The sequence below is a fragment of the Saimiri boliviensis genome, chromosome 14 (assembly GCF_048565385.1).
Source record: "Saimiri boliviensis isolate mSaiBol1 chromosome 14, mSaiBol1.pri, whole genome shotgun sequence".
NCBI lineage: Eukaryota > Metazoa > Chordata > Mammalia > Primates > Cebidae > Saimiri > Saimiri boliviensis.
Window position 1 is genome coordinate 83,586,236 of NC_133462.1, and position 15,009 is coordinate 83,601,244.

Consider the following 15,009-nt stretch of genomic DNA (forward strand, 5'->3'; position numbering starts at 1 on the left):
TCTCAAGAGAAAAAGGGAAAGAATAAAAGAGCCAGCCACTCAAAGCAGAAAAAACACAAATGAAATTATGTTCCTTTCAATAAACATATGAAAAGAAGTTCAATCTCACTAGTAATCATGGGAGGGGCATATTAAAATAAAACTGAGATATTACTTTATGTCCAAATTAGCAAAAAAAATTTTTTAAGTGACAAAATCTGACAAGGATTTGTTTTGAATAGTAAAACAAAACAAAAAAGAAAACAAAACAAAACAAAATGTTAACAAGGATTGAGAAAACCGACAATGTCTTTTAGGAAGGCAGTTTTCATTAACTACTAAAGTCTTAAGAGTGTATGTTTCTTCATGCTCTATTTTTCAGTATATACAGTAAAGAAGTACTAGGATAAATGTGCATGTACAAAAGACATTCAATCCAGCATTTATTGTAATAGTAAGAAAACTGGCAACATCATCAGTAAGAAAAAAAAAATTAGCACCTCAACTATTATAAAATATACTACTACTTTGTTTTTCGACGGGAGCCACATATATATAAAGTTAAAAGAAATTTATTTCTACTATAAACAACATGAATATCCTTAACATTACTGAGCTATAAACTTAAAAATAAAATGGGGAAAAAATTTCTCTAAGATATAGTTTGAAGTAAACAGCTAGAATTCTAATTGCATAATGTATACATTACATAATTTCAAATTTTGTTATATACACATATATGCTTTGGAAATAAATTTTTAAAAGATCTGGAAAGATGACCAGTAACAGTAATGCTATCTAGAGTATGAAGAGAGGCAGTGAATCCAAGAAATTCCATTTTATTTGCATTGTTTTAAGTATTCTTTGTGTAACTAAACATACATTTTTAAAGAAAATTTATTTTCTTACCTACAGTGTACCAACTCGCATCGGTTAGTTTATTGATAACAGCTTCCTGATACGCACCATCAAGATTCTTCACTTCCACAATAGCTCCTACCTAAAGTATTTTTAACATGTTAGAAAAACTTTTAAAAGATAAATGAGCAAACCAAAACCTGGGTTTGTTTTGTTTCAACTGAATGTAAGATGGTGAAGAATAAAATGATTACTGTCTTGATTTAAAAGTGCCAGCAGTTGGCCAGGTGCGGTGGCTCACACCTGTAATCCCAGCACTTCGGGAGGCCTGAGGCGGGCAGATCACTTGAGGTCAGGAGTTGGAGACCAGCCTGGCCAACATGGTGAAACCCTGTCTCTACCAAAAATACAAAAATTAGCCAGGCGTGGCGGCAGGCAACTGTAATCCCAGCTCCTTGGGAGGCTGAGGGAGAATTACTTGAATCTGGAAGGTGGAGGTTGCAGTGAGCGGAGATCATGCCACTGCACTCCAGCTGGAGCAACAGAGCGAGACAAAAAAAAAAGGTGCCAGCAGTTTTACCCATCAGTATTTTTGTACCATCAGTGAAAATGTTAATGTACTAAAAAAAGGCAAATAATACCTAAGTCCTGTTATGAAAAGTTTTATACTTAACAATCCCCCAAAAGAGTCCTGGGGACCCCCAGAGTCGGTAAATTACACTGTGAGTACCACCATCTGTGAAACTGACTGTTCTTGCCCTGCATTTCCACTCTTCTTTGAAGGAACCTCAGGAAGGACAGGGACAACTTAAAAATTGCTCTGGGGTTTCCTTTTGGCCCTAAACCAGCCAAAGAGCACACAGTGGTTTACCCACACATTCTCTTTCAGCTTGCTCACTGGCACAAGTAAAGCAGCATTTATTTCACTTGCCAACGAGGAAAAATGAATGCAAATAAGTAAAACTCTCCAGCTGTTAGTATGAAGGCTGATGACTCTTAAAATACTTCATTTCCCAGTTCCAGTAGCTGCTCCAAAGAAGTAAGAGCTCTGATTTTTTGTTTTCTAACAACTTTCTCACTTTTCAGTTCATCATCTATTACTTTTGGAAAATCCATCATTTTAATATGGAAAGATGGCAGAATTAAAACAGATCAATGCTTCTTTCGTGCTCATCTGAATAAACTGTTTGGTTCTACTAACATATCAGTTATTATTTAATATTAAATCATTTTTTTAAGAGGCAGCTCCTTAGGCTGTCCCCAAGTGCAGTGTGCACAACCATAACTCACTGCAACCTTGAACTCCGGGCCTCAAGTGATCCTCTGGCCTCAGCCTCCTGAGTTGCTGAGATTAAATCTATTTTTTCTATTACTCTTAGAGAAAATTACATATTGAGTTTATCAACTCAATAACAAAATAGCCAATGAATTAAAAGAAAATTACAAACTGTTATTATTGTTTTCCAATCATTAGAATTAACAATGAATACATGAATTACCTTCAGTGGGCCCTTTATGTGGTCATCCTGAACTTCCACTGTTGAAGAATCATGTCTAAATGTCACCTAGAGATTATAAGTTTAATTAGCAACCAAAAGTACAACACAAGCTCATCAATGTGCCAACTATTCATTTGTATTCAAAGAAATAAAAAATAGCTGCCTAATTTATACAAGTTCTCAATCCCTTAGATTAACTAAAAAATTATTTAAACAGACAACTGCCCAAACTGTATCTCAGTTTTCAAAAATAATCAATGATAGCACATCTAAATTACTAGATGTTCCACATATCATTATTTTTCTTTTAACTTTTTTGTTTTTTTGAGACTTTGACATCGGCTGGAGTGCAGCAGCACGGTCTTGGCTCACTGCAACCTCCACCTCCCAGGTTCAAGAGATTCTCCTGCCTCAGCCTCTTGTGTAGCTAGCATTACAGGCACCTAACACTAGGCCAACTAATTTTTGTACTTTTGGCAGAGATGGAGTTTCACCATGTTGGCCAGGCTGGTCTCAAACTCCTAACCTCAACTGGTCCACCCATCTTCATCTCCCAGAGTGCTGGGATGACAGGTGTAAGCCACCACACCCAGTCCCACATATCATTCTTTATTTCAATACTATCAGCTATTAATTTAGTTGTCAAATTGCTTTTCCTAAAAAATGAGAAAGAAAGATATGGGGATTTTAGGCTATTAGGTATTGTATCATTTTGTGAAGGTCTATCTTAATAATAAACAGTAGCAGCAAACACTTACTGAAATCTGTGCTTCAGCCTCAAGTACCAAACATTTAATCTTCAGGAAACCCTATTAGATAGGTATGATTTTTCCCATTTTGTTGATAAGAAAACTGAGAAACAGGCTGAGTGTGGTGGCTCATGCCTGTAATCCCAGTACTTTGAGAGGCTGAGGCAGGTAGAATACCTGAGGTTAGGAGATCTGGACCAGCCTGGCTAACATGATGAATCCCCATCTCTACTAAAAATACAAAAATTAGCTGGGCATAGTGGCACATGCCTGTAATCCCAGCTACTCCAGAGGCTGAGGCAGGAGAATCGCTTGAACCTGTGAGGTGGAGGCTGCAGTGAGCCGAGACTGTGTCACTGCACTCTGGCCTGGGGGACAGAGTGAGACTCCGTCTCAAAAAAAAAAAAAAAGAAAGAAAGAAAAAAGAAAAAGAAAACTGAGAAAGAGAAAGTCTAAGTAGTTGGTCCAAGATCAAAGAACTAGACATGGTAGAGCTGATATTCAAATGTATGCAGTCTAGCTCCAGAATTTGTATTATTACAGAAATCAGAGAATGGGAAACCAGATGTGAAAAGAGTAAGTTAAAATACTGACTTCTAATTTAAATATTTAATTAGCTGGTGAAAAACAAGACAGCTTCAACTACTCAGTACACAAAACAGTTGTTTTCCCTATATAAGGTAAAAGAGTTCTTACAGGGATTGAATCATTAACATGGTCTTTATCAGATATATGTGATAATTATTTTAGGTAACAGGCAGGCTTGCTCACAAACTAGTTATGAAAGGAGGTACCTTATACCCACAGCATCCCAGGCATTTCTGTGTCATACAAAAGCACTATCACACTTTATCTAAATCACATGTTTAGGTATCTGTGCCCTTCACTTAAACTATAAGCTACTTATAGATGGGGACTAGGTCTTAACACTAGAGTTTCACGTTCAGACAGAGCTTAGCACATAGTAAACATTCAATAAGTCAAAACAGATAGTGACAACATATAAACAAATATGTTGAAGATATATTAAACTTTGAATCATAGTCAAACATATTAAGAAATAAATCCCCCTATCTGCTGACAAAAATCACTGAACTAAAAACAATTTCTTTTTCCTTGTGTTTTAATGGACACTACCTCCATAGAAACAAATGTTTAGGGCAGCCCCCAAAAAATTAAAAGTAAGCTTTAGATATTCATTACTTATAAGGCACAAGGTACTACTCTGTGCTATCAATAGAGGCAGTAGAGTCTGGTAAGAGTTTTGTTCCTTTCATTAACAGCGAGAAATGGCAGGACTGCTACATGTCATTTTCCTGGTTCATTCATTACATAGGAAATGTGCAGCTAAGAATGTAAGTTGGGGCTGAAACCCAGCCTTTGCTTTGTAAGCCAAAGCATGGGTCCTAGAGTGACACAGCTGTCCAAAGGGAATGTGTTTTCCAACTGGCACAAAGTTGCTATCTCTATGCCAAGTTCTGCTAAGGAGGCTTTCCACCAGGAAGGAGGGCTTTTGTCTACTTCACACAAAGGTGATACATGTGCTACCAGTAGTTCTGAAATAGAAACAGATAGATGACAGATAGATAGACAGACAGATGGAAGGTTTTCTCTTCATCTATAGGATAGTACTGGCAAAAAACAGTGCTCAGGGAATACTAGTGTGTAAAGCCAGAACAGGTAATGCATACTACAAAAGCACCAACCACCACGCATGTGGAAACTGAAGGTAGGGTGGGCCATGACTAGCATCCTAACAGTTTATAGTTAATTTAAAGGGCTTATCAAAATGGCTCTCAACCAGGAGTGCAAATTAGAATCACCAAGGTGGCTTTTTCAACATATCTACACATAAGCGATATAGGCATGGTAAAAGCTCTAGAAGAGACTGACATCCTACATAGAAGTACAACACCTCTATAGCCTGTTTAATTGCTGAAATAAAAACCAATGGTTTGAAAGGTATGGCTAATCTAGATCATAAATTCCTTGAGGACAGATCAGGGTCAATCTCATCCTAATATCCCCATCTTCATTCCCACCAAAATGTTCCCTACAAATAGTTTGTTACTCAATAAATTATTGATAAATGAATAAATATCTACATTGAAGTTTAGTCGTCTGGTATTTTTCAATGCTGATAATTTATTAAAGTAAAAGCAATTACATTCCTTTTTCTACATTAAGACAAAACTCAAGTACTTTAGAAAGATATTTTGCCGGGCGCGGTGGCTCAAGCCTGTAATCCCAGCACTTTGGGAGGCCGAGGCAGGTGGATCACGAGGTCAATAGATCGAGACCATCCTGGTCAACATGGTGAAACCCTGTCTCTACTAAAAATACAAAAAATTAGCTGGGCATGGTGGCACGTGCCTGTAATCCCAGCTACATAGGAGGCTGAGGCAGGAGAATTGCCTGAACCCAGGAGGCAGAGGTTGCGGTGAGCCGAGATCGTGCCATTGCACTCCAGCCTGGGTAACAAGAGCGAAACTTTGTCTCAAAAAAAAAAAAAAAAAAGAAAGATGTTTCAAGAAAACGCAGAGCGTAAGGAGTCAACAACTACATGTACCTTATTTCACTGTTACCTAAGGCACCATCAATTACAAGTCATAGTCCAATGTTATGGCTGAAACGGTAGGGGAAATGACTTAAATCCATAAAGTAGTTCCAATTCTGCCATGAATTTGGTATAATGGCCTTGGAGAAATCATTAACCCTCTCTGAGCCTCATTTTCCTTGTAATAAAATGAAGCAATTAAACTAGATGACTTCTGAGTTCCTCTCCAGCTCTAAAACACTATACAAACAATACAACATCTATAGTGAACTGGCATTCAAAATACCAACTGTGATAATCTAAATTCATTCCAATTAGAAATAACAAAATAAGAAAAATAACAAAAAATGCTTTGAGGTATTTTTATGACTTTCACTCCTAGAAACTTATTTTGTGGAAAAATAATTCTTAAATACACTCATCAAATAGTTTAAATATCAAATGCTGAACATATAAAATCTATAAATACTGTACCTTGACTTTGACAAGTCTTTTTGCTGTCTTGATCTTGGCTTCACAAAAGGCTCCTCTGTATTTAGCACTCACATCAGTGCCCACTGTCAAATAGGGAGGCTCATCAAGGGCCTAAAAATGCAAAGAAATATAATTAAATATAAATTATCTTATTTCTTTCCTACAATCAGACCTCAGGATAGTGAACCTAATTCTGTTAAGCTATAACAGTTACTAATGTGGAATGTATTTGTTAACAACACCAATCGATAAAATACTATAAACTTTAAAAAGTGAAATATCGATCATAAAGCCTATTTAAATGTACATCAATGTAAAATATAAGGGTATTTTATTTCTATTAAATACATATGGTCCATGATATCAATGAGCTCACTCACAAGTATACCCTCTCAGTCACCTGTTCATTCAAATATTTATTTATTACATGGCCACTTAAAGAAAAGGATCCATTGACCAGAAGGCAAATCTTTAGCTCAAATGCTGGGGGAAATAAAATAAACCTAAAACTCTTCTAATATTTAGGCTCCATATTGTCAGTTACCCAAATTCAGAATAGCTCTGTTTTACCTCTACCTAGAAAAGTCTAAAGTAGTATAGGGCCTGGTGTGGTGGCTTATGCCTATAATCCCAGCACACTGGGAGGCCAAGGCTGGAGAATCACTTGAGTCCAGGAGTTGGAGACCACCCTGAGCAACGTAGGGAGATCTCATCTCAATAAAATAAAATAAAATAAAATAAAAAATAAAAAATAAAAAACATGGCCGGCTGTGGTGCCATGCCTGTACTCCTAGCTACTTGTTAAAACTGAAGTGAGAGGATTGCTTGACCCCAACAGGTTGAGACTGGAGTGAACTGTGATCATGCCACTGAACTCTAGCCTGGACAAGAGAGTGACACCTTTTCTTAAAGCAAACAAAAAATAAAGTAGTATAGCCTACAAGGGAGAAAAGTTAAGTATATTTAAACTATTGGTAAAAACTATTATGAAGAAATCCAATCTGGAAAGTCTCAAATAAAACCGTGAAGCCAAAATGTCTCAAAAGCTGTAATTGGAGGGGTTCACTGGATATTTATTCTTCTACCGTAAGTAATATTTACGTTTCCTCAGTTGTGACTTAGTTTTTAATAGCTGCTCTCACGTTTTATAATCAGGTACATTTCTACATCTTTATTCCTAGGAGTTCTTCTGCTTATATTAATTCCATAACCAAAGGAAAATCATTTAAGTAACTTTTTCCAAAGTGCTTTATAAGAAGTACTCACATCCCAGGACATTCTACCAAAAGGAAAGGAGGTATGAGTTGGGGGAAAATCAAAAAATGAATTGATTACTTCTCTGTCTGAACTTGGAGATTCCTAAATGTAAGCTAAAAGATCTGAGAAACCTATATATATATATGTATAATAGAGAAAACTATTACATTTTAACTCAGCATTTCCCAATCTATTGTCCAAAAAACTCTTTCTTTTCTATTGACACCTATTAACGTCCTACAGAAATGCCACAGAACGTAAAGTGGAAAACGCTGTTATCAGTAACAAATAATGAAAGAATCAATTTCATTTAGATTTTAAAATAAATTCTCCCCTAAAAGTTATAGCTATCAACAGAGTAATCTATTTCCCAAAGAAAAAGGGGAAAAAAAAAGATATTCTGGTGCTATAATAGAAGTGTCCGCAATTATATCAGACCTCCACAATGGCCATTGCTTCACATTCCACGTATTTCATAAAAAGTAAACTTGGCCGGGTGCACTGGCTCACGCCTGTAATCCCAGCACTTTGGGAGGATGAAACAGGTGGATCAAGAGGTCAAGAGTTCAAGCCCAGCCTGGCCAAGATTGTGAAACCCCATCTCTACTAAAAATACAAAAAAATAGCTGAGTATGGTGGCAGGCATCTGCAATCCCAGCTACTTGGGAGGCTGAGGCCGAGAACCGCTTGAACCTGGGAGGCGGAGGTTGCAGTGAGCCGAGATCACACCCTACACTCCAGTCAAGGAGACAGAGTAAGACTCCGTCTCAAAAAAAAAAACCAGTAAACTCAACACATATCAAGTATACAATTAACTGACCTAGGAAAATGCCTATTCATCAGTTCATTCCTATAACAGGAATATACCCTCATAGAAAGATAATCATTTCTGCACTAATACTTTTTAATTTTTTTATATTATTAACAACTTGATAACTTTATATTGCTGCTGTACCTAGTGAATAAATGCCTTTCTACTTTACCTACCTCTCACAGGTCTCTTAAAATATCATTTTTCCTGGCCAAAATTATGATTAAATTCCAGACATACTAGTGACTTTATTTTAGCAAGAATATGAAAAGAGACTCAAAGCACTTCACTCAAAAATAATAAAAATGGCCACACATTGTGGCTCACACCTGTAATCTCAACAATCTGGGAGGCCGAGGCAGGAGGATTGCCCAGGAGTTTGAAATCAGCCCAAGCAACATAGCAAGATCCCGTCTCAATTATTTAAAAAAAAAAAAAAATTATTATAAGGATGGGAATATAATGCACAGCGTAAATGATAATTAATGTGTTTAATTTTAATTTTTATTTTTTGAGATGGAGTCTCACACTGTTGCCTGGGCTGGAATGCAATGGCACGATCTCAGCTCACTGTAACCTCCGCCTCCCCAGTTCAAGCAGTTCTCCTGCCTCAGCCTCCCAAGTAGCTGGGATGACAGGCGCCCACCACCACACTCGGCTAATTTTTTGTATTTTTAGTAGAGACGGGGTTTCTATATGTTGGCCAGGCTGGTCTCAAACTCCTAATCTCATGATCTGCCTGCCTCGGACTCCCAAAGTGCTGGGATTACAGGTGTGAGCCACTGCACCTGGCCATGTGTTAATTTAACTGTGCTAACCATAAAATGTACATGTATATCAATTCATCATGTTGTACATACTGAATATGTTCAAGCTTTACTTCTTAATTAAGTATTTTTAAAAAGTTTTTAAAGAGAGAAAAAAAATTGAAGGAAATTTCCATTCACTTTGTGATTCAATTGGTACTGAGTATTACTGCTATAAAAACCCAAATGGTAGGGCAGTCTTCATGACCACAGGCTCATAACTTTCCACAATTTGCAGTCTCCTTTATTAACACATTCTGCCCTATTAGCCAGTAAAATTTTATTTTCAGAAGACAAATAATATAGTTCAAAATAAATGAAAACTGATGAGGAACCTGAAATTATGAAAAATTAGCATATCTGTACCTATTGAGGAACATATAAATATTTAGGCATTGATATATTTTTACATTTTTAATAGAGAATTCTGAACAAAAAAAGGGTACAGAACAGTAACATCTTTAGACTATTAGTATTCAGAACCCCATTTGCGTATTCTTTTAACATTCACAGACACTCGCAACATTTCAGCTACAGCAAACTGTAGATCTGCTTATTGGGCAAATTTATTAAAGCTGAATTTGCGAGAGGGATTCCCCCAAAATTAAGCCCATTCCACATCTTCAACAACATAAAAACCCATGTTGACAGAAGAAGGGTACTAATCACTTCAAATTACGTGGGGCAAATTATTCTTTTAAAGGGTAATATTTTCTTTCCTCCATGCTAAACCATATGAAAAGGAATTAGAAGGCAAAGAAAATGCTTTAGAAAGAACTGCAGAGGGAAACCAAAGTCTAATAAAAACTGCTACAATTGAAATACATTATTACAGCAGTGTTAATTTGTTAGAAAGAGCACAGAAAAAGCAGTGATCTGCGTTCTGATCTTACTGCTGCCGCCTCCACTTATTATACATCATGTTAGGTAAGTTACTTTTCTGTTCCTAAATTCTCATTTAGCACAATAATTTGAATTTTACACGTAATTGTTTAGCAAGCCTATATCAAAGCATTGGCATTACAATGGTGGTCAGAATGGGATTTCTGAGACATATATAATCATCTGAAGTGAAACTATCAAACTATTTTAAAATGCCAACCAAAATATGAATGAGACTTTCCACAGAAACCCAAATCAAATCCATAACCGAGATGGTCAGATTTGAGTACGTAATTTTAGCTTGGCATAAGGTATCACTCTATCATTAGTTTAACATGAGGTAATAGAGCAGACTGATTAACAGCAAAGGCTTTCAAAGCTGAAAGGCAAGGTCCTAATACAAGCTCTACTCCTTAAACCAACTAGATGAGTTTTTGTAGGCTACATACCGAACCTCTCTAAGCTTCAGCTGCTACACCAAAAAAACAGGGTTAATATTAGAAAGCACTCAGTTGTGATGTCTGAAATAGTCAGCTAGCAACTTATAATTAATATTATGAAACACCTGATGTGGACAAACAAGTCATTTTATCAATGCAAATTCAGATGCGGTTCCCTTCCTTATTTCTTCTTAATATTTGAGGGGCAAAATCACATTTTAGCTGGGTGTAGTGGCTCATGCCTATAATCCCGGCACTTTGGGAGGCCAAGGCGGGTGGATCACCTGAAGGTCAGGAGTTCAAGACTAGCCTGGCCAACATGGTGAAACCCCTGTCTCTACTTAAAATATAAAAAATTACCTGTGAGTGGTGGCTGGCGCCTATAATCCCAGCTCCTCGGGAGGCTGAGGCAGGAGAATCGTTTGAACCCAGGAGACGGAGGTTGCAGTGAGCCGATACCATGCCATTGCACTTAAGCCTGGGCAAAAAAGAGTGAAACTTTGTCTCAAAAAAAAAAAAAAAAAAAAAAATTTAGGCTGGGCATGGTGGCTCATGCCTGTAATCCCAGCACTGAGAGGCTGAGGCAAGCAGATCATGAGGTCAGGAGTTCAAGACCAGCTGGCCCAACATGGTGAAACTCAGTCTCTACTAAGAATACAAAACTTAGGCATGGTGGTCCACGCCTATAATCCTAGCTACTCACGAGGCTGAAGCAGAATTACCTGAACCCACTAAGCAGAGGTTGCAGTGACCTGAGATTACACCACTCCAATCCAGGCAACAGAGCAAGCCTCTACATGAAAAAATCCGTATAATACAGTAATTTGAGTGTAGGTTCCTAGGCCAAGAACAGTGGCTCACACCTGTAATTCCAGAACTTTGGGAGGCCTAAGTGGGAGGATTGCCCGAGCTCAGGAGTTCGAGATCAGACGGGGCAACAAAGCAAAACCCTGTTTCTACTAAAAATACAAAAATTAGCCAAGCATGGTGGCACCTGCTTGTAGTCCTGGCTATGAGGGAAGCTAAGGTGGGAGGACCACTTGAACCCCAGAGGCTGAGGTTGCAGTGAGCAGAGATTGTTCCACTGCACTCCAGCCTGGACGACAATGAGACTTTGACTTTAAAAAAAAAAAAAAACGCATACATTCTTAAATTAGATGCCTAGGTTCAAATCTATCCCTTAGTAGTGAGGTAACCTTGGGCTAAGCCACCTAGCTAAGTGCCTCAGCATAAAAGTACAGTTCTCTCACAAGGATGAAGAGTAAGATGGTACACATAAAACGCTTAGAAGAGGGCCCGACACACAGTGCCAAATAAAGGCTATTATTTTTACTTTTACAACCTGGGAGGCAACTGTTAAAAAAAAAATGTTTAGGTCTATATACAAATGGGTTAAGTCATAAAAAAATCACCAAATAAATAGAGCAGATGGCAGTGTAACTGTGTATACATGTGGGAGAAGCGGGGTTCCTTTAAAATAGTTTCTCCCTTATTCAATTCAGACATAAAGTAATCATGGTGAACTCCAGCAGAAAGAAAATCTTAAATCTTTGTGAGGATGCTCCGTAATAGAGTGTATCACAACCCTTAGTGTACCGAGATTACACCAATATTTTGAGGCTAATTTACTTTGATCCAATTTAGAGACATAATAAGAATTATCTTGGCAGGTTAACTAATGTTCTTTTCACCAACACCAACCCTGATAAATATGAATGTCTATCTGTATGTACCCAAAAACAAAAACAAAAACAAAAAAACTACTCTTGCCTTTTCTTTTTGCTCTGCTTCTCTAATTCTGATCAATAATATGGATCATCTCAGAGGCTAAAATAAGATGTTTTTATGTAGCACCTCCATGTCAAAAAGGAAATTAAACTACTAAATTACCATCCCTTTGTTTAGCAAACAGAACAGTTTTCTGGTTGTCAAGGCAACAGCTACCTCACAGTTATCCAGCATTGCTTAAATAATTATTTTTCTAGGCAGTCTACCAAATGTCTTAACTGGCACCTAAAAACCACTGAATTCCATGGGAACACTAAAAAGCATAAGCAATTTTAAAATTAACTATTAGTGGATAATAATTCTTCAAAATGCCAAAATACCAAGGAAGCAGAGAAGTGCACAAATGAATCAACAATAATCTCTAACGTGTCTCTGGGCTGCAGCACATCAAATACATAAATTGAGTTTTAGAAAGACAATAGTTAAATCAATTTTTCAAATGGCTGCCTAACATTACAATGACTAGAAAATATTCATTTGAGATTTTTAAAAAAAGTAAAACATGATAGATGACATTTTATTGAGGTAGTTTCTTTTAAAAAGTAAGGCATTCATGGGGCCGGGTGCAGTGGCTCACGCCTGTAATCCCAGCACTTTGGGAGGCCGAGGCGGGCAGATCATGAGGTCAAGAGATCAAGACCATCCTGGCCAACATGGTGAAACCCCGTCTCTACTAAAAAATACAAAAATTAGTTGGGCATGGTGGCGTGCGCCTATAGTCCCAGCTGCTCAGGAGGCCGAGGCAGGAGAATTGCTTGAACCCGGGAGGCCGAGGTTGCAGTGAGCTGAGATCACGCCACTGCACTCAAGCCTGGCACCTGGTGACAGAGCAAGACTCTGTCTCAAAAAAAAAAAGGTAAGGCATTCAAATTGGTTACAGTGCCAACATAGCCAGGAGAATCAGAAAACAAGAGTATTAAATTTGATCATAAAAACCATCAGTAGGCTGACTGCCGTGGCTCACATCTGCAATCCCAGCATTTTGGGAAGCCGAGGTGGGTGGATTGCTTGAGCTCAGGAGTTCATGACCAGCCTGGGTAACAGGGTGACACCCATCTCTACCAGAAATACAAAAATTAGCCAGGTGTAGTGGGATGTGCCTGTGGTCACAGCTACTTGGGAGGCTGAGGTAGGAGGATTGCTAGAGCTCAGAAAGTTGAGACTGCAGTGAACCGTGACTACAACACAGCACTCCAGCCGGGTTGACAGCAAGACTGTCTCCAAAAAAAAAAAAAAAAAAAATCAGTAATAAATGTACTTAAACACACACCATGTGACAATAAATCTATGAAAACAGCCGATTTTATATCTAACAATCCCAATAAACAAAATAGTGGAGATAATTTCTAAAAATTGAATGAAGAAAATATACTCACATTTATATACCAAAGAGTACAGCATTTAAAAACCAAGCTTAAAATGCACAATTTCGGGGGAGAGATTAAAAAAATGAATACATTGAGGAATGTAACTTCAAAATATTCTCTGAGGCCATTTCTTCTCTCCCTTTTCATGTGGCACTAAGGACATGGGTTTGTGAAGGGGTAAGGGTTAAAGAGGCACAAGGACAGATGCTGAATATACAAGGCAGTAAAGAGGAGGCTGAGGACATGGCTGAGAGCTGAACAGGGACAGAGGAGATGAGCAGCAAGGCTGGAAGATCCATTACCCTAATCAAATAAGTAAACTGACTAATCAATAAGTCAATACATTGAATATAGTAGGGGCCACGTTTCCCACTGCCAAAGAAATTAAAATGGAAGAAAGAGGGCAGATTATAAAGAAGTCTAAATATTGAACTGGAATTAGAAATTTGGTTTGAGTTCATGGTTGTATTTTCTATACATACATATATATATATATATATATATATATACACACACACACACACACACACACACACACACACACACAGAAAAATAAATGAGCTCTTATAGATGTGTGTGTCCCTATATTTTCTTAGCTCTAACAAGAAAGTATTAAAACAACCAACAGACAGCCCAGAAACAACAACAAAAAACAATAGCCTGCAACTTGATATCTCTCTCTCTCTCTCTCTCTCTCTCTCTCTCTATCTATCTATCTATCTATCTTTTTTGTTTTTGAGACGCAGTCTTGCTCTGTTGCCCAGGCTGGAGTGCAGTAGCACGATCTCAGCTCACTGCAACCTCCGCCTCCAGGGTTCAAGCAATTCTCCTGCCTCCCGAGTAGCTGGAATTACAGGCACCCGCCATCAGGCCTGGCTAATTTTTCTATTTTTTAGTAGAGACAGGGTTTCACCAAGTTGGTCAGACTGGTCTCGAACTCCTGACCTCAGGTGATCTTGGCCTTCCAAAGGCTGGGATTACAGGTATGAGTCAATGCGCTCAGCCCACATCTTCATTTCTAAATTACTCTCTTCATTAAAAGGAATTAGAATCCTTAGAAAAATGGCTGATTTCAAGGTTGGACAGAGAAAAGTACAAAAAGAATCTGAAACACCTTGTGTCAGAAAGTTAAAAATGGTGCAATTAATGATAGGGACATTTCAAAGGGACACAGGAAGCACTTGAAGGGGTTTTCCTCTTACTGGCCAAATGGTGGAAAGTTTGAGCATTAAAATAAGTATTATTTTTTCTATTATCTCCTTAGGGATATGTATGTATGTCAAATTGATCAACTTAACATCTGTGTATTCCACAATAAATTAATTATGTCTCAGTTTTAAAAATTGATAACAAATTACAATGCATTCAGTAAAAATGAAATCCATGAGTCCATACTGACAAAAATGAATGAATGAATGTTTTAATATGTAGAAAAGAGAAAGCCCTTCTTTATAGTAAAATGTTAGTAACTGTAACAGAACTGATAGAGAATCAATGTTTGGCAACCATCATAAAGGTGGTTGACTCAGAGAGCTGGCAATA

At 37.7% G+C, this 15,009-nt stretch overlaps 1 protein-coding gene across 5 annotated transcripts in view; it reads right to left on the reverse strand.

Annotated features, from left to right (window-relative positions):
• Positions 1-15,009, reverse strand: part of ARID4B (AT-rich interaction domain 4B) — a 166,719-nt gene that overhangs the window by 89,377 nt on the left and 62,333 nt on the right. For all 5 annotated transcript variants that reach the window (XM_074385337.1, XM_039464298.2, XM_074385338.1 and 2 more), the window contains exons 3-5: positions 6,117-6,227; positions 2,337-2,402; positions 889-979 (exon numbers count right to left, since the gene is read on the reverse strand). In XM_074385337.1, coding sequence (XP_074241438.1) covers positions 889-979; positions 2,337-2,402; positions 6,117-6,227 — 268 coding nt within the window. The remainder of the gene's footprint in view (positions 1-888; positions 980-2,336; positions 2,403-6,116; positions 6,228-15,009) is intronic.